The following is a 24,535-nucleotide window of genomic DNA, read 5'->3' on the forward strand; positions in this document are numbered from 1 at the left end:
AGGCCCCATTTGACTTTTTGTTTGGTCCTAATTATAAGACCCTAATCTATTTTTCTCTCATATTTATGTATTTTTTTCCAAGATATTTTTCTAATAATGATAGTCTAGCCAATACACTTAATTAGCAAGGATATTTTAGGAATGAAACACTTATTTATTACAAATAACTAACTTAACTTACTTCCTTAATTCCTCAAAAAGTCAACTGGATCTTATAATTAAAATCGGAGGTAGTACTAATTACGAATCTTGATATGCATGATGACGAGAAAATGACAACTGGCAAAGAATATTGGTATTTGATAATTTATATTTAGGATATTAATCACTTGGACCAAAACATCAAACCAAACGAAGAGACTGTTTCTTTTTGACTATAATCCTCTGAGAAAATTATAAAAAGACAAATGATGGATTCCTCTATATATTCCGACTTGTATTAATTTTAAATTTCAAACTGATGCAGACACCCTATTAATCAGTTTATAAAAACTTGTATTTATATACATAATTTAAACTTGCAAATAAAAAATTGGAGAAGGAAAGCGATTTGTTGCGCATAAGTAATCAGAATGGAACCTAAACCTTGTGGTGACTATAAACTCGTTAGGGTCCAGTACATGATTACAAAGATTAATGAATAATGAATACAAAAGTAGAAGAATAAGACAAGAAGAAGAAGAATGGTTTATTAATAAATATTAAATGGGTTTGGCTTGGCCTGACCATTTTAAAGACCAAGATATATATATATATATGTGTGTGCATGAATAAAAGCTGTAAAGCTGAATAAGACCAAGCGATATCTTAGCTAATTGGTTAATTGACATCCTTAGGATAACTTGCTCTAGTTTGCTTCTCATTTTAAAATAGTTAGTTGTCAATTAATATAACTATTTATGTGATATTCTAAGTAATCAAAGTGCAGAATGGCCAAGTAGGTGAGCCAGCGCCAATCAGTTCAAGCTGACTCCTTCGCCTTTTCCTATTCTCCAGCTTTGCTGATTTCATCGTTTTTTTAATCTTTTTGTGGTAATTTAAGTACATCCTTCTCATCTATGGACACTCTTCTTTCCACATTCAACGAAGATAAACGATCTCACTATATCCACTTTTTACCTTGGGGTGGAGCTACCGTAACTACCAAGACATCCAACTGACAACTAATGAACTAAAGACTAAGAAGTCCCTATATCTGGTTTCATTTGATTTTAACTTTGCATGATTATGGCACTTGGTAAGATATGAAATCTTCGTAGACCAGACAAGGCCCTTTTTTAGTTCAGACATGACAATGCTGATCAGATTCATCTCCTCGACTATGATGCTTCATCTTGTTCTTATGGTTTCAGTTCTTGGACAGAGACAAACAGGTTAGCCTTCCCTGTGATAATACGGTCCTGCATTTAAGATTCATAATTCCTTTTCTTCTGCAACTTCTCGTTATGAAGTTATCGCACGCAATATTTTACTCAATGGGTTGTCCGCAGTCCTTGCCCTTGTTTATGTCACATTTGAGTTCTTGTATTCGTTCTAAACCAATCTAAAACCTTGTTTTTCTGAGGCTAATTTGATTTAACTCTGTGTTCAGGCTTCATCAGTATTGATTGCGGAGGTCCAGAGAATTTTGAATACACAGATGATAGCGATCAAATAAAGTACAGCACAGATGGAGCCTACATACAAGCAGGGGTTAACAAAAACATATCGTCAGAATACTCATATCCAAACAATCCCAATCTACCATTACCAATGTCTGACCTCAGAAGTTTCCCCAAGGGAAAGAGGAACTGTTACACATTAAGAGCTGGACAAAGAGGAAGCTTACGTTTGATAAGGGCCTCTTTTTTGTATGGGAACTACGATGGAGAAAACAGGCTTCCAGAATTTGATCTCTATGTTGGTGCCAATTTCTGGTCCTCAGTAAGCTTCAAAAATTTTTCAGAGCCAGTTACACTGGAAATTATCAGCATGGCAGAATCAGAGGTGACGAATGTTTGTCTTGTGGACAGGGGACTGGGAACTCCTTTTATCTCAGCGTTGGAACTAAGACCACTCAATAGTTCGATTTATAATACTGAGTTTGGTGCATCAGCTTCACTGTTACTTTTCAAAAGATGGGACCTTGGAGCAATTAATGGTAGCGGTAGATATGAAGATGACATATATGACAGAATTTGGTCCCCATATGGCTCATCTTCCTGGGATTCTGTCAGCACTTCCCATGCTATAAATGGCAATAACAATGGCTATAGAATGCCATCTGAAGTGATGAGAACTTCTTCAAGACCCAAAAATGTTAGTGCTCCTTTTGAATTCTCTTGGACCCCAAATGCTCCAAATTCAAAATTCTATGTATACTTGTATTTTGCTGAGGTGAAGCAGCTTAAGATTAACCAACTAAGGAAATTCAGAATATCCTGGAATGGACATTCATTGTTTGGACCCTTAGTCCCAAGCTACTTAGATGCAACCACAATATCGAATTTGAAACCCCTGATGGGACATGAACATCGAATTTCTCTTCATAGAACTGAAGATTCAACCCTTCCGCCCATGCTTAACGCAGTTGAGATATTTGAAGTTAGAATGATGGATGCATTCCCAACACTTGAGAAGGATGGTATGGTTTGTTTTTCTTGGCTTGAAATTCCAGTTGCAAAAGCAAATGTTATATCATATGACCTGACACTGATTCTTGAATAAGAAACACAGTAAATGCTATCGTGGATATCAAAGATGCATATGGAATTGAAAGAAACTGGGTGGGTGATCCGTGTGAGCCAAAGAACCACACTTGGGAAGGCTTAACATGTAAATATAGCAATTCACATCCTCCACGAATCGTATCTCTGTGAGTACCTACATATTTATGTTCTTCCATTCTGAGAACTCTGATTTCGTAGAGAGGTACCACCTTTGTTTGATTCAAATTTTAGAAGGGAGAAATTTATTTTGATAGGAATCTGAGCTCAAGCAGCTTGGGTGGGGTGATTTCTTCTGCCATCTGCAACCTCTTATCACTTGAATCATTGTAAGTGAACATTTAACTGATCTTGATTATCTTACCATCATGCCTATGACTTTTAAGAATTGTATCATCCTAATAAATAACACACAAGGAATTTTTTTTACCTCAGGGATTTATCAAACAATAGCTTATCGGGGTCAATTCCGAAGTTTCTGGCAGAGATGAGATCTCTCAAAATTTTGTAAGTCCTAATATTTTGGTGGTATATGCACCTAGCCCTTGTATAGCTTGGGGATGAGGAGAAAGTTAAATTATTTGTAGGAATTTGAAAGGCAACCAACTATCAGGTCTTGTCCCTACAGCTCTTCTTAAAAGATCAAGGGCAGGATTGCTTAAACTGAGGTATGCCGCACTAATTGCTATTGAAGACCTCGAGAAGTTTACTTTCTTTTATTTGTCCTGAAACAAACAAAACTCAATAAAGAGAGAGTGAGAATGCAAGTATGAAGCATTTAAAGCTTCCAAGAGATGTCATCAAAATCAGTTTAAGACATATAAATGTGACCTGGTAGTGACTTCCTTGTTCTCACCATTTTCAGTGTGGATGCCCAGAATCTTTGTGGCTCAGACAAGTGCGAGAAGAAGCTAAATGTATTTGTTCCCATAGTTGCTACGATATCATCACTTCTGGTTCTACTGATTGTTTTCATTATCATCTGGAAAGTTAGAAGAAATGTGCAACCAGGTACTGCTTTATTTGATAACTCCCAACAACTGATTTCTATTCTCAATGGAGTCTTTAGGGCTATATAGAATCTCATATTTTGTATCCTTTTGAACCAAAGATCATACAAGTAATTCCAACAAAGAAAGAACACTTGTGGCATCAAAGAAGTGGCAATATAGTTTTGCAGAGGTATTGGACATCACCAACAACTTTGAAATTGTCATTGGGAAGGGGGGATTTGGGACTGTGTACCGGGGTCAGATGAAAGATGGGAACCAAGTGGCAGTAAAAAAGCTTTCTCCATTATCATCTCAAGGGCCAAGGGAATTTCAGACTGAGGTAACCGGTAATTTATTGTGTCACTGGTTCGGACTTAAATGGGGGTGCTTTTTAACATTAGACAGAACCATCAACAGAAAAGCATCCTGGCTTGCAGGCTGAGCTCTTGATGACAGTCCATCACAAAAATTTGGTAGCCTTCATTGGTTATTGCGATGATGGAAACAAAATGGCACTCATATATGAGTACATGGGAAATGGAAACCTCAAAAACTACCTTTCAGGTACACTCATTACCTTCCGTTTTTGCTTCTAAATTTATGGCACTAAATACTGAAGAGGCCATACTTTGGTTACCCTTGCAGCAAGAAATTCACGTTGCTTGACTTGGGGAAGGAGACTTCAGATAGCAATTGACGCTGCACAGGGTCTCTGTGTGTGTGTGTGTGTGTGTGTGATCTTCACTCTAGAGGAAGCCAGCAGTTCCCTTGTTGTGCATTCATTCAATGACAATGATGTGTTTTGACTTGTAGGATTGGAGTATTTACACCATGGATGCAAGCCACCTATAATACACAGAGATGTGAAGACGGCCAATATTCTTCTAAGTGAGAAGTTGGAAGCTAAGATAGCAGATTTTGGCCTCTCCCACGTGTTTAAGAATGACACTAGAGATGTAGGATCCTCAGTGAATACAAACGATCAAGGAAATGCAGAACCTGCTGTTATGGGTACCAAAGGGTACCTTGACCCAGAGTAAGGCTACAATCTTCGTCATTTGGGCTCATTTTCATTCTCTGATGGATATACTAACTGCCACCAACAATTTTGTTGTTGTTTATTTGCTCAGATACTACAAATCAAGGAAGTTGAATGAGAAAAGTGATGTCTATAGCTTTGGAATTGTTCTGTTGGAGCTAATTACAGGTCAACCTGCTGTATTAAAGGGAGAGGAATCAGTTCACATACTTGACTGGTTAAGATCTGAGCTTCGAAGAGGAGATTTGAGTAAAATTGTAGATCCAAAGCTACATGGTAAATACAATGCATGTTCTGTGTGGAAGGCTTTAGGAGCAGCAATGGCATGTACTGCGCCAGCCTCAATTCATAGACCTACAATGAGTTGTGTGTTATCTGAGCTAAAAAAGTGTCTGGAAACAGAGGTGCCTAGTCAGAGTGAAACATATATGGTACCAGCGCAGATCTATAGGGAGTTGCATAGTTTGTCTGAGACATATTCATTGGATGATGAATCTATCACCTACCCTTTTCCAAGATAGTGAAAATAAGTGTGTGTGTGTTGAAAAAAATATTCAGATGTACTTGGCGCAAGTGTACAAATTCTTATGAAAGCATAAAGATGGACAACTATGGATTGCGAACCACCCTTGAAAGTGCCATATTCCCAAGAGCTAATCACACTCATATTATGAACTCAATCACGAGTCACTTGTAATTGCAAGATCTGTGTGGTTTGTATCATTCAATTAATCACATTCATTCATAACCAATAGATTGATTAAACTGAGCAGGTAAAACTGCAACACAAAATGTTTAGGATTTCATTCTTGTTGGTACTCCTTTGTTGGTAGATAACTGAATATTTGAAATCATCCACTAATTGTAAAAGGATAAGGACTCTGTTTCAGTAATAATGTCTCTAATATGCTAGTAATTAGTTCAAAAATAAAATTCTATTTGACATCAGAGATAATCAATGTCTAGCACCCATTAATTCTTCAATCAAACTTTAGAGAGACATTGAACTGCCGTAACTACTTATGACTTATCAGAAACTTCTCAATGCAGTTTGAATATACTAAAAGATGAATTCCACATCATGGAATCTGACAATTGCTTCAATTCTTCAGAATACATCTGTTAGTCGATCATTGTTCTGACTAGGGAGATTTCCGGTTGGATTTTCCCAATCCAATTGTCCTTTTCCCTTCACTTTCAGGAAGAAAAGGGTCCCGGGACTTCATTAACGCCTTGACTCTAGAGGTATAGATTGGGCCAGCATTCCACATAGGAGAAACCTCATTAACTGGAAAATCATACTTTAATTGGGTGCTAAGACTGATCTTAATCGAGTTGTTGTCGTATAATAAGAACTTGTTTTGTTTGGATTTTACATTCAATTGTTAATGTGTGCCCAGGAGATTATTATTTTGACTTGATGCATCTAAATTATCAATCAGATTGAGTCTGTGATGGTAAGATTTTGACAAAGTTTCAAATGTTATCATGTCAGGAAAGTGGCGCTGCCTAAGAGAGCACTATGTCTTTGAAATTTGATACACGGCCGTCTAGAAGCAGGAGACCACAAAACTAACTTTGCTACCTAGATATTTCATGTACTTTCAATAACTTGATTGGGATTGTCAATTTCTACTTTATTCGTATTATCCATTGGCCAAAAAATATATATATATATATATACACTTTTTAAAATGGCTTGGGTATTTCAATCTACTTCTCTCTACAAAATCTTCACTGTATTCATAAACTGTTTCGATATCAAATTTTTAACGATATAAATTAATTTTTACTTTTAAAAAATTATTAAATCTAAATCAACGAGTTTAATTGCTGAAGTTCTTGCGCGCTTTATATCTGTGGAAGACGTTGAAGGCCTACGAGAATTTGATACTCCTCCGGTCCTTAATATAGGATCCAATTGTTGAGTTAGTTTTGATCTTAAATATAAGACTCATTTCTCATATTTATTAATTTTCTCTAAATTATCCCTATGAATACTCCCGCAACTATAATTATCAAATAGAAGAGGAAGAGGGGATATTAAGAAAGATGATTATGATATTTTAGAAAAAACGTGTCACATTTATTATAATTAACTAACTTTCTTAATCTGATCAAATTAGTTAAATGGTTTTTATATTAAAAACTGAAGGAGTATAATTCTAGTGTTTTGTTTTTTCTCGTTGGGATGGTTACGGCATAAACATGCCGAATCAGCATGTGCATGACATAATATGTTTGAATTAAATTCATATATAGCTGGGGGGAAAATATCGGCACACCCAAAATGTTTTGGGAGAAAAATATGTTAAGTCGATCAGTAGTTTAAATTATTGGTGTGGGATAATATTTACTTAATATCATGGTGATGATTGGTCAAAAAAAAATCATGATGATAACATAGCACAGCTCAAAAGTGGACAAAAAAGGTTAAGTGTCAAACAAATTCCGGACAAAAAAGCAAAAGCTGGGTTATAATTACACAAATAATGGTCCTTAATACTCCTCCAATCCTTAATATAAGACCTATTTAACTAATTTGATTAAATTAAAAAAATTAGGTAAGTTAGTTAATTATAAAAAAAATATGACATGTTTTACCTAAAACACTATAATCATCGTTCTTAATATCCTCTCTCCCTCTTCTACTTGATTATTGTTGAGAGAGTATTCATATAACTAATTTAAAAAAATTAATAAATATGAAAAATATATCTTATTTAAAATTAAAATCAACTTAATAATTAAATTCTATATTAAAAAGTAATAAAAAGGATAAAGTCCATCCCTGCCACGCTGGTCGTAAAAGGATTTCAAAGTGATTTGATTTCATGGATAGTGAAAAATAGAGACCCATTACCAATCTTCAAACAGAGAAAAAAACAAAAACCAAAAAGCCCCTTACACTTTTTCCTGGCGAAAATTGGTGGGCTGTGACCACATCTCGTCATTCTGCGTGGAAAACGAGCTTCTGATAGTGTATATGTTTAATTACCATTCTTCAAAGCATGCCTAGATATTGCATACGTGTTGCAGAAAAATTACTGTCCCTTTTATGAGAGTTTGAATTTGATGTTCTTTTAAGCTACAATATAATATATAGCTGTCCAAAGATGACGCTGCTCACATAGGTTTTAATTATTTGTCAGTGACATTTTACTGAAAAATAGCTTTTGATTGGGTTTGCTCCAATTATCGCAATATACATCTTTCACTTTTTTATATGATTGATAAAGTACGGGGTACAATTAATTAGCTGCCTTTTTTATTATGTCGAGCAGGATGAGATTCTAATATGATTCTAGCACTCTGGTATGATCGAGTAGCCGACATGATTCGGATCGGATCTTTTACATTTGAAAAGTCAAATGTATATAACTAGCTAATATGTTCAAAAGGAGACGAAGACAGCAGAAATAACAAGATAAGATGTGAATCTGACACTCACACACACACAGTTGTAATTTTTGTGCCTCTTTCTTTAATTTTAAATATATATAAATACATAAATATAAGAAATTTAGCCAGTGATAGTTTTTGAGTGAATAGTACAGTCTAATATTGTCCCAAAAAAAGAATACAAAGCTTGCCAGTCAAGCTTCTTTTCAAATTTTTAGGTTTTGGCCTGTTTATATGTGCATAAAGTAAGCTCACTTTACATGTATATATGTATATCTATATACCTGAATAGAGTTGGGTCATCTCTCACGTGAAGAAAACACGAGTTTGAATTTTGCAGTACATTTGTTATTCTATGACGGGCATCCCTTTTCCTGCTCAAACCCTAAAGAAACTTTCAACACAACTGACTTGATATAAAAGCAAGCTAACCACCTCAAACAGGAGAATATAGTGTTTGAAAATCTCTAACATTATGAATGAGAAGTAGAACTCGCTAGTTCCAATGCTCTTGTTTACCATTTTCTTTGGAATTAACATGCAGTGTTGGAAACACCAGTTTACACGCTATTGAGTACCTAAACAAAATGCATCCCCATTCAATTCTTTTTCTTTTTGGGGTAATCTGACTATTAATTAATTTGGGAAGCATTCGTTGATGAGACCTTGATCAAAGGAAGCAAAGCCATTAATGAAGAGATCATCATAGACAAGATCAGGCATACTTGCATCATATTGATGATCATCATGCTTAAAGCCAACCCACTTGGGATGATCGTTCTTTTCTGCCAACCAACCTGAAGCAGATGAAACTTCCATAGAACATGGCATCCCGCAGCTTTCGCTCTTCACGCCGCTGCCAACCTCTGAAACTTGATGCTCCAGAGGTTTTGGTCCTGAAAATGGAGCTGTATTTTGCTCCAACTCCAGAACACAAGGCTCAAAATACTCTGACGAGTCCTTGTGACCTACCAAAAAGGCATCGCCTTGAGGTGTTTGAGGGGGAAAGGATAAGAACGGTACATAACTATTGCCGTCGTTAATGTTGCTGGTGGTCCCATTACCATTGTTTGCTGCAAAATACTTCTTCTTCAACTTTGTGTTCCAGTGGTTTTTCACATCGTTGTCCGTTCTTCCAGGCAACTGAGCAGCTATAAGAGACCACCTAATGACAAAAGAACCAAACATATTCAGAGAGTAATAAAACGCAATTGTAGTAAGAAGCAGAAACAGCAGTAGGAACTAAATCTTGCCTGCTTCCGAGGGTAGCATAGAGAGTGCAGATAATTTTGTCTTCGTCGTCAGTAAACCCTCCAAGCCTTATATGAGGCCTAAGATAATTGAGCCATCTCAGACGACAGCTCTTCCCGCAACGCTTAAGACCTACACATCAAAAAAGTTCAGAAAGCAGTGAAAAGATAATACTCATGTGTATCAAAAGAGATGGGATGATATAGGGATCATTAGAGACACATATATAAGTAGTAAAGTACCAGCTTTTTTGGGGAGAGCGATCCAATTGCCACCGGTGCCATGCTTCTGGAGGTAGTTCTTGAGGGTGGCATCTTCTTCAGGAGACCATGGTCCTCTTTTCACACTAGCTTTGTCGCAACAGGGAGCTCTTCCCATGGCTACTCACTAAAACTGAACTGATGAATGTAACAACCAGAGAGAGAGAGAGAGAGAGAGAGAGAGAGAATATAAAAGAGAGTGGCTAGAAGCTAGCTGGAAACATATGCTTTTATAAAACGTTAAAAGGGAGAGGGGTAGATGACTTCGTCTGACTGACTGACTATAACTGACAATAGCCCGTTTCTTTTTGTTTTCTTCTTCTACTCTCTGTCAAGAAATTCTTTGCCTTACCCAGTTCCCTAACAAGAAGAAACAAAGGGACAACTGGGGGAATGACTGAAAGAGAACCAGTCAATGCTCAGAGAGCGTTCGAACAAGTGATCTGTTTTTTCATATGATATAAATACAAATTCCCTACTCATGCTGCCGTTGCGGGAAATATCATCCATCAGTTCACCCATGTGAACGTGACTTCTGAGTACTATGGTGCACGTATATGTATATATTCCGCAGCAGCGTTCCCCTTTCTTTAGGGAAAAAATTAAAGCAGTTTTTTTTTTTTTGGCTGGCGAAGTTAAATAAGGTAAGGAAATTTTTCAGGTTTAATGTTGAAGAGAACACCATGGTTCTTTGTTGATTAAGGAATTAGCTATATGACAAGGCGGAAATGAATGAAGTGCAAGATCTAAATCTAATAATGCTTTCAGAAAAGAAATTATACTACCTCCGATCTTAACTAGTTGACTAATTTAAAAAAAATAAAAAAAATTAGTTATTTGTAATAAATAAATGTTGTCTTTCTTAAAATATTCTTATTAGTCAAATTTATTAACTAGAACTACTATTATTAGAGAGACTATCTTGAGACAAAATACATAAATATACAAGATAAAGTGACTCGAATCTTATAATTAGAATCAAAATAAAAATTAAATAAGATCTTATATTACTGAAAATAATATTATACAAGGCTTTAAAATTTTATGGAGTGATTATATATTTGGGAAGGAAGACGTACACAGAAATTAAAAATGTTCAACGGCAGAGGGACGAGGGAACTGAGTTCTGACGAGGTAAACAGAGGCAGACTTGGACGGCGGACACGCGAAGTTTGAGTGTGTACTGTGTACTATGGCCGTTGCAGGCTACTGACTATGGGCCCAATGTTGGACCAAGTTAGTTCTATTGCATGAAAAATAAAAGGGAAATTGAATATGATAGTCCTTTTGAATTAGGTTCTTGTTGATTTTTTTCTTTTTATTTAATCCTTATTATATGCTCCGTTAATAAAGTTAGTCCTTCCGTCTAAAACATTTGAAGATGCCGTTAGTTTGAGCTAAATAAATCATAAGCTCACCTTTTTCCTTAACACAGCATCACCTCCTTTCTCAGCCCTCCCCCCCAAAAAAAAAAAAAAAAACTCCACCAGTCTCCTTCATAGCAAATACCGTTACCTCTTCACCATTAACCAGAGACCTCGTGCCTTCTCCAAGCTAGAAGCTATTCGAAAAGAGGTCAAACATGGTGACTACGTTTTGTTCCACATAAGCCTTCTTTAGGAGCGCCGCTATTACAGTCTTTTTCTCCATCGAGGCTTTGGTTAAAGCAAAATCAAGATCTTGACTTCCATCAATAACACTATAAAATAATGTCATAAAAAGAAAGTAATATATAAACATTGGAAAAAAAAAACTGGATCTTTACATTCTTTTTTAAACAAGAAATTGAAAAGAGTTATGAGTTTGAACTTATTGTGCCTAGTGGTATTTTTTGAATAAAAAACAATGGGTTAGAGAAAGAAGACCGAAAGAGGAGAAGCTAGCGTTCCGATCAACAATTCTGATATTGGGATAATGCATTGTGTGTCTTTACAAATTTCGATCTTTGCTGTGAGGTTGTGTGGCGAAGATAATTTGTTGCATGGAAATATGGAGATACAGTAAGGTTGTTTGAATTGATTCATCATTATCTCTCTCATTGAAGTTGCAGACAAGACATGGGAGGTTGGCTTAGCAAGAATGGAGTGAAGCTTGTGCAAGAGAGGGTGAAAACGATGAAGTTGCAGAGAGAGTACACGGACGATGAGCTTCGGCACATATCTTGGTCAACTTTAACGGCACCTTCAATTTTTTTTTGTACGGAAGGACTAACCTAATAATAAAAATAATAATAAGGACTGAATAAAAAGGCAAAAAACAATAGGGACCTGATTCCAAACTTGATAAAACTATAAGGACTTTCTGATTCATTTTCCCAAAATAAAATTATGAGATGATTTACTGCATAAGTCACTGGTCTCCTGTGAAATTTATGATTTGCGTAGTCTTAAAATTAACTAATATTCTGCCTCTCCCTAGCTCTCTCATTCATCCAAACTAAGAATGCAATCATAAGCCAATAGTTTTGTAGCTTGTTGGCTTGAATGCTTTCTTATAAGTGGGAGTCACAAGTTTAAAGGAAAGGGAAATGAATAATAAGGGATGCGGGCTAGTAAAAATGAACTATTACTCTCGTCTGACGCAACCAGGGAGGAAAGGGATAAGGTTTTGATCATAATTTACTCCTCCAATCTTTAATATAGGACTCAATTGTTAAATTAGTTTTAGTCTTAAATATAAGACCTATTTCTCATATTTATCAATTTTCTCTAAATTACCCCTATGAATACTCCCTCAACCATAATCAAGTAAAAGAGAAAGAGGGAGTATTAAGAAAGATGATTATGGTATTTTAGGAAAAACATGTCATATTTTTTATAATCAACTAACTCACCTAACTTTCTTAATCTAATCAAATTAGTTAAACATGACTTATATTAAGTTGTGAAGGAGTATTTGGTTGAATCAGAAAGAAGGAAGGGAAGGTGAAAGATTTTGTTAATTCAAGAGGGGAGAGAGGATTTTAGTCTTGTCAAGTTGTAACAGTTAAAATGCTTCCCTCTCTTTCCGAGTAATGATTAAACCCAGTCAATGATTCAAGTTTAAAACATTCGTCCGCTTCAAAAACCTAATGATCATTTGTTGCAATTTTTAATCCAACCCAATCATCACCTTTTAACCCAACCGAATCATATTTGCCGCCCCGAAAAAACAAAGCATATTTGTATATACGCTTTCGGGCTGTTTAGAATGGTTTGTAAGGAACTTTTTTAAGGGAAAATTTCATCTAAGGACCGCATGTGAGAATTTATATCAATCAACCCCAAAATATTTTGAAATATCACTGTAGGACTAAGAGACCAAACTAAAATTAAAATTAAAAGTAAGAATACAATAATACCCCTCATTTTTATTTTTTTTAAAAATAAATATTAATGGTCACCAGAGTTTCGACCATCGGAGGTCGGAGGTCTGGTCACCGATACTCAGGTGGCCGTGGCCGGAGGTTGGACCTTCGGTGGCAGCTGTAGCTCCGGTGGCTAGAAGTTTTTTTTTTTTAAACAAGGTAGCCAAATAAAGGTTTGAACCCATAATCCCTTGACACACAAAAAATGATGCAACCACCAAGCAAGCTATTCAATTGTGTTATGCAAATAAAAATATATATATAACAAAACAAACGCAAGTGTCCAAATATAAGTAAACAAGTGAAATTTGATAGTTTACAAGTAAAATTCAACAATTTACAACAAAAATTTGACAACTTACAAATAATATAATGGAATTCACAACCCCAAATGTAAATATTTAAATGTAAATGAGTAAATGAAATTTGAAGATTTGCAACGAAAATGTATAGATTTCTAAGTGAAATTCAGTATTTACAATGAAAATTTTATTTGCTCATTTTCACTTAAACACTTACATTTTAAGCTGTAAATTCCATTATGTTATTTGTAAATTGCCAAATTTTTATTGTCAATTGCTGAATTTCACTTGTAAGTTGTCAAATTTCACTTGTTCACTTGTACTCAAACATTTTGGGTTGTGAATTGTCTTGTATTTCTTATGAATAACCAAATTTGGATTGTAAATCTATAAACTTTTATTGTAAATCTTCAAGTTTCATTTGCTTATTTACACTTAAACACTTACATTTGGGGTTGTGAATTTCATTATATTATTTGTAAATTGCCAAATTTTTGTTGTAAATTACTAAATTTCACTTGTAAACTGTCAAATTTTATTTGTTCACTTATACATGGACACTTGCGTTTGTTTTGTTATATATATTTTTATTTGCATAATATGATTGAATGGCTTGCTTGACTTTGTGATTACATCACTTTTGGTGTGCTAAGGGGTCATGGGTTCAAACCTTCTCTTGGCTACTTTTAGGGCTACACATGAAACTCGATAACCCGGTCCAATTTTTGAAACAATCCAAAACACTTGGTGAAATTCGGGCTAGATCAGGTCTGATTTGAAGACCGGGTAGGACCGGGTTACTAGTAGGCACGTTGGACTAATAACCTGGTCCTACCTGATGATTTTTTGTGAGATATAAAAAAAAGCTGCATAGGCCCATATTATAGTTTCTTTTCTTTTTTTTCCCTAACAAGTCCATTTCTGATTTAGGCCCGTGTTGAAGTCTTTTTTTTTTCCCAGATCCAATTCTGATTTCCCTTGCGGCCTTGCCCACACCGCATGTTCGAATCCATCAGAGATCAAACCATCACCTCGTCAGGCATCCTTCATGAGCATTCCCAAATTCCCTCTCCCTCTAAACCTAACGACAGCGTCAATGTCTCAGGCTCTTAGCGATTAGCATAGACTGTGAAGGGATTTGCGTCTTAGGCTCTTAGTTCATCAAGCCCATCCCCTTTTGTGATTTGCGCAGCATCGGCGACCCCATTCCCTAGCAGCTAGCAACCAAGCTTGCCTCCTAGTCCTATGATTTGCAGCTCACTATTTGCTCGCCAGTTGCCGGCTTGCCGCTGCTCTCCAGCTCTGTCACCATCAGGTAAGTTCGATTGACCAAATGAATTCAGTTGATTGGTTATTCAATGGGATTCTTTGTGATCTGCAAGAGCTCTAGACTTGGTTGAACTCTCACGTAGTGATCTTCGTTTGATAAAGGGTGTTTAATATGTCTCTATTGATAATGTAGGAAGAGGTTGCTCATGAAGCGGAAATAAGAAAGATCTATAGATCCAACTACATTGACAAGCAAGGGAGGATTGTTCTTGTAATGAGACCTAGCCGCTAGGTTTATACTAAAATTTACTTTAACCTCTAGCATGCTTTTCTTAACAAGTGCCTAGTTATATAAACGTTGGATATTCTGGAGAAGGAAGGAAAATGAGGGTTCTTTCTACACGTGCTTTCTGTTTAACTGCATTTTCAAATTTGATGCCTATTATTTTTCACTCTCTCAAAGAACAGCCTAGGTCAACAGAATAGTTGCACATGCATGATCTTTGAATTTTAATAAAGTCTAGCTAATGATAAATGCCCGCTTAACTAGTTAAAATTCAATTTAGTATTGCTTTGAGAAGAATATTTTGTCCACGTTGCAGTTTATTAACATTTGTTTTCCTTTTCCTGGAATGCAAAATTCGCTGCTCTCCAGCTCACTGGACTGGACCTACTAAACCAGTAACCCGGTCTAGTCTGGTTCAGTCCGCCCAACCCGAAGAACAGCAACTTCCTCACCTAGCAAGACCGGTCTTCGGGCTGGGGTGACTAGCTCGAGACCAAAATGGACCAGACCACGAGCTGGGGTGACTAGCCTGAGACTAAAATAGACCAAACTACACATTAATGCCCTGCCTGGCTTGATTTGGTCCATGTTCAGCCCTAGCCACCTTGTTTTTGGGGAAAAAAAACTTCCGACCACCAGAGTTACAGTAGCGGCCACCAGAGATCCAACATCTTCCAGCAGCCACCTGACCTTCGATGGTCGGACCTCTGACCTCCGATGGCCGGAACTCTGGCAACCATTATTTTTTTTTAATTTAGGGGTATTATTGTAATTTTACTCTTAATTTTAATTTCAGTTTGGTCCCTTGGTTCTGTAGTGATATTTCAGAATGTTTTCAGGGCTGACTCATATAAATTCTCACCTACTGTTCTTAAATGAAATTTTCTTCTTTTTTAATTATAATTTACCTAATACGAGGTTAATATGTAAGAGAAATTTTGTCTCCACTTGCTTAAAACATGCTTATAAATATTTTTAAATGTGCTAACAAATACTATCTTTTTTTTGTGAATAAAAACTACCTTTATACACAAGCCATCAATTCATGAACTATGGTCTTATTTTTTCCCCATAAAAAATCATGAGAAAATCTCCAAAAAAAAAAACCTTCAAAATTTCAAAATTCTAAATCAAGAATCATTACAAAAATGGGTTGTCATTTATTTTTTAAATATGGTAGACTATTATTAAAGTGTAGTAAACAAGATTAATTTAGAATTTAAAATTTAAAGGTATTTTTCTAAAATTCTTCCAAAAATCAATTAAATTAATATAAAATAATAAAAATTCATTAACTATTGTCTCTCGGTCTTTCAGGTGAGATGGTTGTTTCATTTTTGAAAGGCCCTTCAAGCTTAATCAAGGCCCGGAGCAAGCCATTCGAACCTAAGGCCCATGAAGGGAAAACAAACCGGCCCAATAAAAGGGTGGGGAAGAAGGATGGCTAAACATTTAAGTTAGAAAATGGGAATAAAATCTGTCCTTTGCACCCAAAATAAAAAGAGCATGGATTACTAAGTGGGGTTGGGTTTAGGGGGAAAAAAAAACTAACCTCTCATAATGTGAAGAACAAAAGTTTGACCAACGGGGGTTGGTCCGAGTGGTAAGCGGCTCGGTTCTGCTTAAGTGAGGTCTCGAGTTCGATTTCTCATGGATGCAAAAAACCCCTGCTGGGAGACTCACCCACCATACCCAGGTGCGCGACGCGGGTCGGATCCGGATGTAGTCAGAGCAAAGCTCTGGTGAACTGGGTGGGGAACCAAAAAAACAAAAGAACAAAAGTTTGAATTCTTCTTGAAAGATATACCTATATTTAGTATTGGACGATATCTCAAATAAGATTGTCTCTGACAGAAAGATACCTATGTGTAAGGAAAAAAATTTTAAAAAAAACGAATATGATTTATTCAGAAATTAATGCAGGATAAAACATAAAATAGTTATATAATCATATTTAAAAGATTAATAAAGTTTAAGTTTTTTTTTTGTTTTGAGCAAAATACGTTAGAAGTACTACCTCCGGTCCTAATTATAAGACCCAGTTGACTTATTTGAGGAGATTAAGGAAGTAAGTTAAGTTAGTTATTTGTAATAAATAAGTGTTGTCATTCCTAAAATATCCTTGCTAATTAAGTATATTGGCTAGAACTATCATTATTAGAAGGATTATCTTGAAAAATATATATAAATATGAGAGATAAAATAGATTGGGGTCTTATAATTAGAACCAAATAAAAAATCAAACGGGATCTTATAATAAGGATCGAAGGTAATAAGAAGGAAAAGTCAAGAATACGGAAGTTGCATAGAAGACGTAATCTGAGTGTGGCCTCATCAATGGCAGCTCAAAGCACAAGAAAGCGGATTTATCTTGTTGGAGTGGTTCTGTCCATAGCGATAAAGCTTGGGGACTTCAGCCGTCTCTCAACCGGTAATTTTCGATGATCCCACACTTTCATGTCCATATCTGCTGCTTCTTGTTTCTTGCGTTTTCAGTCAAATCCATCCCCATCTTATCTTCAGGCCCAAAAGACATGTTAATGTTATGGTCTCTACCCATTTTGTCCCAGGCCGATATTCCTTTTCTTTAAAAAAAAAAAAAACTGTATATTATATTGTTTTAACGAGTTGATTGATGAGAAAAGTTTAAAACTCGAATAGAAAATTATATTTTTCTTTTTTATATTCTCTTATTAGAGACAATCTTATTCGATACACTGTCAGGCACTAAATATAAACACCTCTCTTAGCGGGGATTTGAACTTTGATTTATCACATTGTAAAAAACTAACTCATTCTGTTAGAGCCAATTCTATTGGTATATTTTCCTATTTTATAATTGTATATCTCTGCTTCGCTTGTTACGGGCCATTTTTTTAATAAATCATGTGCCTGCCCAACCCATTATGTCATGATAGGCATTCACATCATAATTCTAACATTTTTATTTAGTATTAATATCAATCATTAAGTGCTGCTCAAAAAATATTATTATAATCATTAAGCAGAGTTATTTAAATAAGCTAATCTGTCTATTCTAAATAATAAAGTGCAAATCCATGAGATCCATGAATGGGGAAAAGAAAGCCAGAGATCAGAACCAAAATCTAATGTGCATTAAATATCTACATACCACATAATTGAATAATCCTAGTCATTAAACGTAATGAAAATGCATATGCATCCATTAAATGCAAATTTCAGCCAAAAAAAGCTAAATAAACGCAAATGACTGTTTTGACTTCTGCACCCGAATAGGGATATCCTTTGAATTTTTATTTTTTTGTTATACAAGATATCCTTTGAATTTTACCAAATGTGCACCTAGGGCTGATGACAACTCACCTTGATGATCATGACTCACGACCCTAGGGGTTCAGGTTAGTCGCCACGTGTCGAAAAAGTCAAGACTCGTGTTTGGATGAGCCCAAGCCCCACATGGGAGCGATGCCACCTTGTCCCCATCCGCTATTTGAAGAATTTTTCTTATCAACGTCCCTTATACTCCCCCTGTTTTTAGATATAATTTTAAAGAAAATTATTTGTTTCATTTCATATATTTTTACAAATTTAAAGCAGTATTTTTAATATTTTTCATATTATGCCCTTATTCACCCTAACAACTTCAAAACAACATTTATTAGGTCTCAGGACCAAAATTTGACCGTGTAATCAATAACTTAATTTTATTTCTTAATTTATATCCAAATATCATAAAAGATAGATTTTGACATCAGGGTAAATAATATTATTACAATGTGCACATCGTAAATTGGTGACATGAAATGTTTTCTTATAAATCGAAGTTTTCAAATTTGATCCTACTCCCAATGTCAAGCCATGGCCTCTTAGACTGGACTGAAAAAAAAAAAAATCAATTTAGACGTTATAATAAGTTGAAGCTTGATACTTCTCACGGTTAGCTACTCTATTTGAGAGCCACAATTTAAAGTCATCTCTGATTTTGATTAGGCAGCTTCAAAAATGAACTCAAAGATAATACGACTATTCCCAAATGCACTGCGTCATTTCATTTACTATCTAAAATTCCTCTATTTTCTCAAATGTCTTAAAAAGTATCCTATTCAGAGTCTCTTACAATGATAAACTATAACTATGATAATGAGATCAGGCAGACAAGCAGAATCACAAAAGTCACACTTGAACTCTTTTTATTGGGGCATCAATTCATCGTAAGTGGGCATTCTTTTCTTGTTACGCGCATACAGCTAATGTTGACTACCACTATCGGCTCAGTTACCACTGCTACCTTACAAAACTGTCAGCTCAAATTCTAGCCCCATTGTAACAACCATAACCACATCAAGTTTTGATACTGGTTCAACTCCAAGAACTCTGGAGATTCATCCAAATAGTTATTTATGTACCACAAGAGCAGGTGTTTTAATTTTTATGATAAAAATAATTTTGCAATTACATACTCACGTTAGCCGGTGTTTGTTTTCTTTCTTAAAAGGTCAGTAATTATACCATCATTGAAAAATAAGGAGTTGCATTGTTGTCCCACCTGCTATTTTGAACCGTTGGCATGATTCACGGTTTAACTTTGTATTGGTCTATGGGTTTGGGACAGAATTATTTGTCCCCTGAATGTATTGAAGCTATTGATAGCCTTGCCACAATTGCCATAGCAAGCACTCTTTCAGCGACTTAATAGATAAAATTAGGATGCTATTGCATTTCCTGCTCATATGAGTTTTTAGCCTTACAAACTAGTTATGTAAACGTTCTCATAACATATGAAAAAAATTTTGTATCTTTGATCACTCTTCACATTTTGTTCAGGAGGCAAACGATGATGAAAGAACTTAGATTATTTTCTCGTTATATTCATTGCTTTTATTTTCAATAGAGTTTGCTATACAACAGAAGGTTAATTCCTCACAAATAGTTTTTGATTTTTTTTTTTTTAATGATGACAATGACTTCGAGGTGGAAACTTTTTTACAGTCGACGTAAATTCCGTTCCTGATGGATTTCATAGGCAGTCCATATTTAAATAAGTAATCCATTATGTGAAAAAAAAAATGAATAGTGAATACTCTTCTACACTATACTCATCAGTATATATCAGTGTATGTAATGAGACGAGATCCAGAGCCAAGACCAAGACGGATTCTCATTTGGTGAAAAACCGAGTCAAATGTGAGAATCGCTTCTTTACGTATTTTTCCACCCTTCTTTTTGCGGTGGAGGAAGAAAAAGATCGTTTGTCAATTTCACTACCTGTAAGGCTGAAAAAACAGAAGCACGACGCACGAATTGCTCTTGCTCATACGATATCTAGACAGGTCATTGTTATTGGAAAAATAAGTCAAATAAATTAAAAGATCAGTTGTCCATTTCCCCGCTTGCAACCATGCCATTCTGCGCCTTGATTGAGACGATGTGAAGACCTTTGCGCGGCGCAAAAGGGCCAAAAAAAAAAAAATAGGGAGACGATAGGGCGATAAATTAATATAAAGATTTCCCCCAAAAAACAAAATAACCAATTTGTAAGGTGCAGATTCTGGGCCCGATCTCTATTCTTACGGTCTCCCCCCCCCCGGGGCGGCCAACTGACGGTCTTAACTCTTGCTCCCATTTGATTTTCTCAAAGGTACGGCATAGTCTCCTTTTGAAAGTCCGCAAATACTCTTGTTAAATGTTAATGCACCCCTAAATATTTATTTGCTCTCTCTCTCAATTCCTCTTGTCTTGCTATTATCCTTTTTTTTTCTGTAAAAAAAAATTTATGTGAGTTAGATTCTAGAGATTCACTAGGGCTAGGAAATACTTTCATGCTTAAAAAGTACTTGTATAAGTATTTACAGTTCATCCACCAAAAAAGTCTTTAAATCGGCAGTGGAATTTAAACTCACGACTTTATGGATCATGAACCGACTTTTTACTAATTAGACCAACTCTTGTTAATTGCTATTATCCTTTATTTCCTCTATTATCTATTTTATAACACAATCTATTTAATTATCCTACTTCTGCAAAACTGAGGTTAAAGCCCCCTTCAATGACCCAAAAAAAAACCGGGGTAAGGGGTGGGAGGGCAAAAGGCATTATTTGACCGGGATAATAAAGTAATTTTCAAAGCGATGAACTTCTAGTGCCCTACATCGATAATAAATTAATAAAATAAATCCAGTAGTCAAACTGTGACTGCAATATTGATTGCAAATAGTCTTTGATAAGATTAATTTCAGACTTCACGGGGTAACGCACGAAGTCTTGCGTGTAACCAGGTACAATTGTCTCATGGAGATTCGCATTAAATTCCTAGAAAATGACTAATAACAAAATAAATAGAGAAATTTAGGCCTGCGGATTAGGACCCAAAATTGCGAGTTCAAAACAAAACGGCGAGCAAAGTCTAATTCAAGTCTAGTCCGTCCCTGACGTAAGCCCAATTTGACTTTAAGCATTGAAAGAGAGCATCGAATAACATCCATCCGTCCATCCGTCCGGGCCGTAATTACCTTTCTCATGGCCACAAAGAACGGCCCCAGATCTTCTTCCCCTTAAAAGACTACTGCTCCAGAAGATCCTTCAACCAGACAAGATCCAAGTTATCAACTGTATCAATACCATTACACAAGAAAATTATGGAATTCTAACTGGAGCAGATCAGCCATTGGTGCAATTCTTAACCTTTGCATTAGGAAAGGGTAATTGGCTCTGCCCCCTAACATGTGTCTTCTTAATTATGTAACCTACCTGCACGACCCCGTCCATTTCAAGGTCCGTTCATAAAACTATGCTACTATGGTCATGATAATGACTTTCACCGGAAAATTATAACACATCCTAAGACACTTCCGAGAGCCGTTATTTGTTATGCTCCCGGGATTCAATCGGAGGGGTTATGGTAGCATCCAAGGGAGGAAAGGGGCGTGACGAGTCATGAGGCCAAGGAGATCTTTTACCACAAGGCTATTACTGCCTAAGAAGATCACACTGTTACATCAAAGGAGGAAATCGTTCGCGTCTGACAGGAGGAAAGACGCCAAAAAAGTCATGATTCTCCGGGGCACAAGGGTCTAACACAAGGATGGGAATTTAGGCCATCGACTCCAAAAACCATTTCTCTGCTCTGTTCTCAAAATAGTGCCATCGTCATAAAACATGTGGAATTTTTCTCACGATTTGCCAGACAGCAACATGACCCATAATTCGGAGTCTCAAACAGATTCATTTCCCTCTATTACAGGGTAATTTTGAGAAACGAAATATTTTACCCAAAAAAAAAAAAAACAGCAGCAGCAAAGTACATCTCGTTTTACTTCTTCCCAGAATGGTGTAGGACCACATAAATAAATAGACACCCCTCTAAATTTTTCCAAAATGTGTGTGAATACCAACAATCTCCAGGAAGAAAGACACATGAAATTCCATCACCATATCACAGCCAAAGCAAATCCCTTATCGGTGACAGAAGCGAATGCCATGCACTTCGAAATTGAATGGGGACACGCACAGAGCCATGGAACGCTTAAAAGCGGCAACCTAGATACAACCGAAGCTCACAAACTATGGAAAATACACAGTACACAAATGATTTGGATAAAACCGAGGAGCTTGGATCCTACATATCAGTTTGTACATTAATGAGAGATTAGAAGACACAACACAATAGTTAATACATAGCAATAATTCTTGGTCTACCACCTATACAGAAGCTTCACATAGAGCTTATCTTCCAAAACAATGCATTGTTGTCTTGATTCTTCCCGTTAACTACCTATAAAAAGAGATTCTAAACTTCAACCATGCCTTTGGAATTAATTATATACATAGCATCTCCGACTTCTTGCTTCCAAAATAAATCATTACTATTAATCCCCCTGATTCCTCACATTCTATACACAGAGCTGAAGAATCAGAGAAGGTGGCCATAAAAACCCAAAAAGGTACCGCCGATGACCGTAAACAAAAATCAACGCCACTCATCCCCAAATCCACCTACTTCACTTAACCAGCTCCGAAACCCACCCAACATCCGGAGCTCCAGTGGATGTGCTGGGACCCGATGGATCCAGCGAATTCTCTTTGCTTAGTTTTTCAAACATCTTCGCCCTTATGTCTCTTCCAGACTCCACCCTCTCCATCACAGGCTCCTCCTCACAACCCTGATCCCAAAGATCAAAATAGCTGGCCCCAGAACGAGTCGGTGCCTCAGTAGGGGTTGACGGGAGGCTACAGAAATCTGGACGGAGCACCGATCCGCGTGGAGATCCAAAACGGGGAGACCCCATTGGAACATTTCTAGAAGGGGGGAGTGACTTTACCTTTCCAAACTGTAGATTACGCAGAGAAGCCACCATCTCATTGATGGAGCTCGAACCCAGAGAGCGGCTCAGAGACTGTGTCATCGGCGACATAGGAGGAGATTCTGCCGGAGGAGTTGCTGGAGGAGAAATAGAACCCGGAGATGACATGAATGGAAGCGTTTTTGCGCAGGAAGACTCAATCGCTTGCCTGAGAGGAGACCCATCATAGGAGTCCACCGAGTTAGCACTCCTCGGACTCTGCTGAGGAAGGACCCTGAGTTGCTCCGGGGTGTGAGCAAAGAAACAGACCCTGCGGCGGCAACTGGTGCCATCCTTGCATGGCTGTGTACGATAACGGGCTGGATGAAGCCAACACTCAAACACGCCATGAGCAAACTCGCATGCATCCCCCTTCTTGCAATTCCCCTTGCGGAAATCAGGGCATGCAGTACCAGAATAGTGATACTTCCTCGGGTCCCTACGGCGAGCCTTCTCACCAGGATGAGCATAAGGACACTCAGTCCAGTCATGTGACCGGCCCCGTGCACACCTCCTCACCTTGAACTCGAACATGCGGAAATGGTCGCAGGAGTAGGCGTCCACCGGAGCGTCCAAATCTCGACCAAGAATCTCGGAGTCGGAGTCGATATCGGCGTCGTTCGACGGCAGATAACGCTGGAGTGCCGTCAGTGCTTCTTGCAAGTAGTACGGAGAGTAGTCGCCGCCGCTGGCATTGCCATCGGAGTTTGCAGACATGCCACTCATGGAGTAGGGAGAGTACACCTCCGGCATCTGATCATCGATAACCGGCCACGGCGGTATCTGAACCGTCGGATTCGTGTGATGGGGTTCTCCGAGCATCATCGAGGAGGACTATCTTGAATGTTCACAGGAAAAGCGGTATGGTTAAGCCGTTTATAAACTGCCACGAAAGTGGGATTTAACCGTGGTTAGGTTAAGCGTAACCATGGTTGCATTAGATCAATGGCTTGCGAATTTCACCGCGGTTAAATGGAGCGAGGGTTCTAGCGCTCCGAGGAAGAAACGTGACAGACGACGTATGAGTGAGCCACGTGGCCAAACACAAGGTGAGGTGGAAATGACATGGACCTCCTGATCCACGTGGTAGGAGATGATTGGATGGTGATGGAAGATAGTCACCCGGCCTTTTTCCGTTGGACTGTTTGTCCCTGCAACGCCCCCAGTCTTTGGTAGATGAGGGAGTGAATGATGCGCAACACAAGCTTTTTCTAAAAAAAATAAAAAACAAAGGGGAATATTGATGGTACTATTGATAATTTAAAATTAATAATAATTATAAAAAAAAAACTGGACGTAGTTTTGATCGGTAAATTGGGATGAATATTATGAAGAAAATCGATGGGCTCAAAATCGTAGAGT

General features: G+C 37.0%; 3 protein-coding genes across 4 annotated transcripts; 1 reads left to right on the plus strand and 2 right to left on the minus strand.

Moving 5' to 3' along the window:
* Positions 1-1,268: 1,268 nt before the first annotated feature.
* On the plus strand, positions 1,269-22,629 carry LOC114761314 (probable LRR receptor-like serine/threonine-protein kinase At4g29180). 2 transcript variants are annotated; one of them, XM_028950656.1, is made up of 14 exons: positions 1,269-1,373; positions 1,592-2,623; positions 2,716-2,854; positions 2,963-3,034; positions 3,141-3,212; positions 3,293-3,373; positions 3,571-3,716; positions 3,817-4,037; positions 4,135-4,261; positions 4,343-4,405; positions 4,511-4,733; positions 4,828-5,027; positions 9,417-9,421; positions 22,550-22,629. In XM_028950656.1, exons 1-14 carry the CDS (start codon positions 1,289-1,291, stop codon positions 22,586-22,588), a joined length of 2,505 nt encoding a protein of 834 aa, XP_028806489.1. In that variant the 5' UTR covers positions 1,269-1,288; the 3' UTR covers positions 22,589-22,629. The 2 variants fall into 2 exon arrangements, with proteins under 2 accessions (XP_028806489.1, XP_028806487.1); XM_028950654.1 differs by lacking the exons at positions 9,417-9,421; positions 22,550-22,629 and having other exon boundaries at positions 4,828-5,450.
* LOC114761321 (transcription factor MYB36-like) lies at positions 8,727-9,767 on the minus strand. Its single transcript, XM_028950666.1, has 3 exons — positions 9,632-9,767; positions 9,392-9,521; positions 8,727-9,303 (listed from the first exon to the last, which is right to left on the minus strand). The coding sequence occupies exons 1-3, from the start codon at positions 9,765-9,767 to the stop codon at positions 8,775-8,777; spliced, it is 795 nt and encodes a 264-aa protein (XP_028806499.1). The 3' UTR covers positions 8,727-8,774.
* On the minus strand, positions 22,376-24,012 carry LOC114761319 (zinc finger CCCH domain-containing protein 49-like). Its single transcript, XM_028950662.1, has one exon. The coding sequence runs from the start codon at positions 23,996-23,998 to the stop codon at positions 22,832-22,834; it is 1,167 nt and encodes a 388-aa protein (XP_028806495.1). The 5' UTR covers positions 23,999-24,012; the 3' UTR covers positions 22,376-22,831.
* Positions 24,013-24,535: the final 523 nt, after the last annotated feature.

Source organism: Neltuma alba, unplaced genomic scaffold, assembly GCF_004799145.2.
Source record: "Neltuma alba isolate B1F8T4 unplaced genomic scaffold, ASM479914v2 tig00011117_pilon, whole genome shotgun sequence".
NCBI classification, from domain to species: domain Eukaryota; kingdom Viridiplantae; phylum Streptophyta; class Magnoliopsida; order Fabales; family Fabaceae; genus Neltuma; species Neltuma alba.

Bases quoted from the DNA above. Each gene is read 5' to 3' on its own strand.
- LOC114761314 (XM_028950654.1), top strand. From the start codon at position 1,289: ATGACAATGCTGATCAGATTCATCTCCTCGACTATGATGCTTCATCTT. The intron at 2,624-2,715 runs GTATGGTTTGTT...TAAGAAACACAG, and splicing joins CCCAACACTTGAGAAGGATG to TAAATGCTATCGTGGATATC. The intron at 4,262-4,342 runs GTACACTCATTA...TTACCCTTGCAG, and splicing joins CCTCAAAAACTACCTTTCAG to CAAGAAATTCACGTTGCTTG.
- LOC114761321 (XM_028950666.1), bottom strand. From the start codon at position 9,767: ATGGGAAGAGCTCCCTGTTGCGACAAAGCTAGTGTGAAAAGAGGACCA. The intron at 9,522-9,631 runs GTACTTTACTAC...TTTGATGTGTAG, and splicing joins CGCTCTCCCCAAAAAAGCTG to GTCTTAAGCGTTGCGGGAAG. The intron at 9,304-9,391 runs GCAAGATTTAGT...TTTTGTCATTAG, and splicing joins TATGCTACCCTCGGAAGCAG to GTGGTCTCTTATAGCTGCTC.
- LOC114761319 (XM_028950662.1), bottom strand. From the start codon at position 23,998: ATGATGCTCGGAGAACCCCATCACACGAATCCGACGGTTCAGATACCG.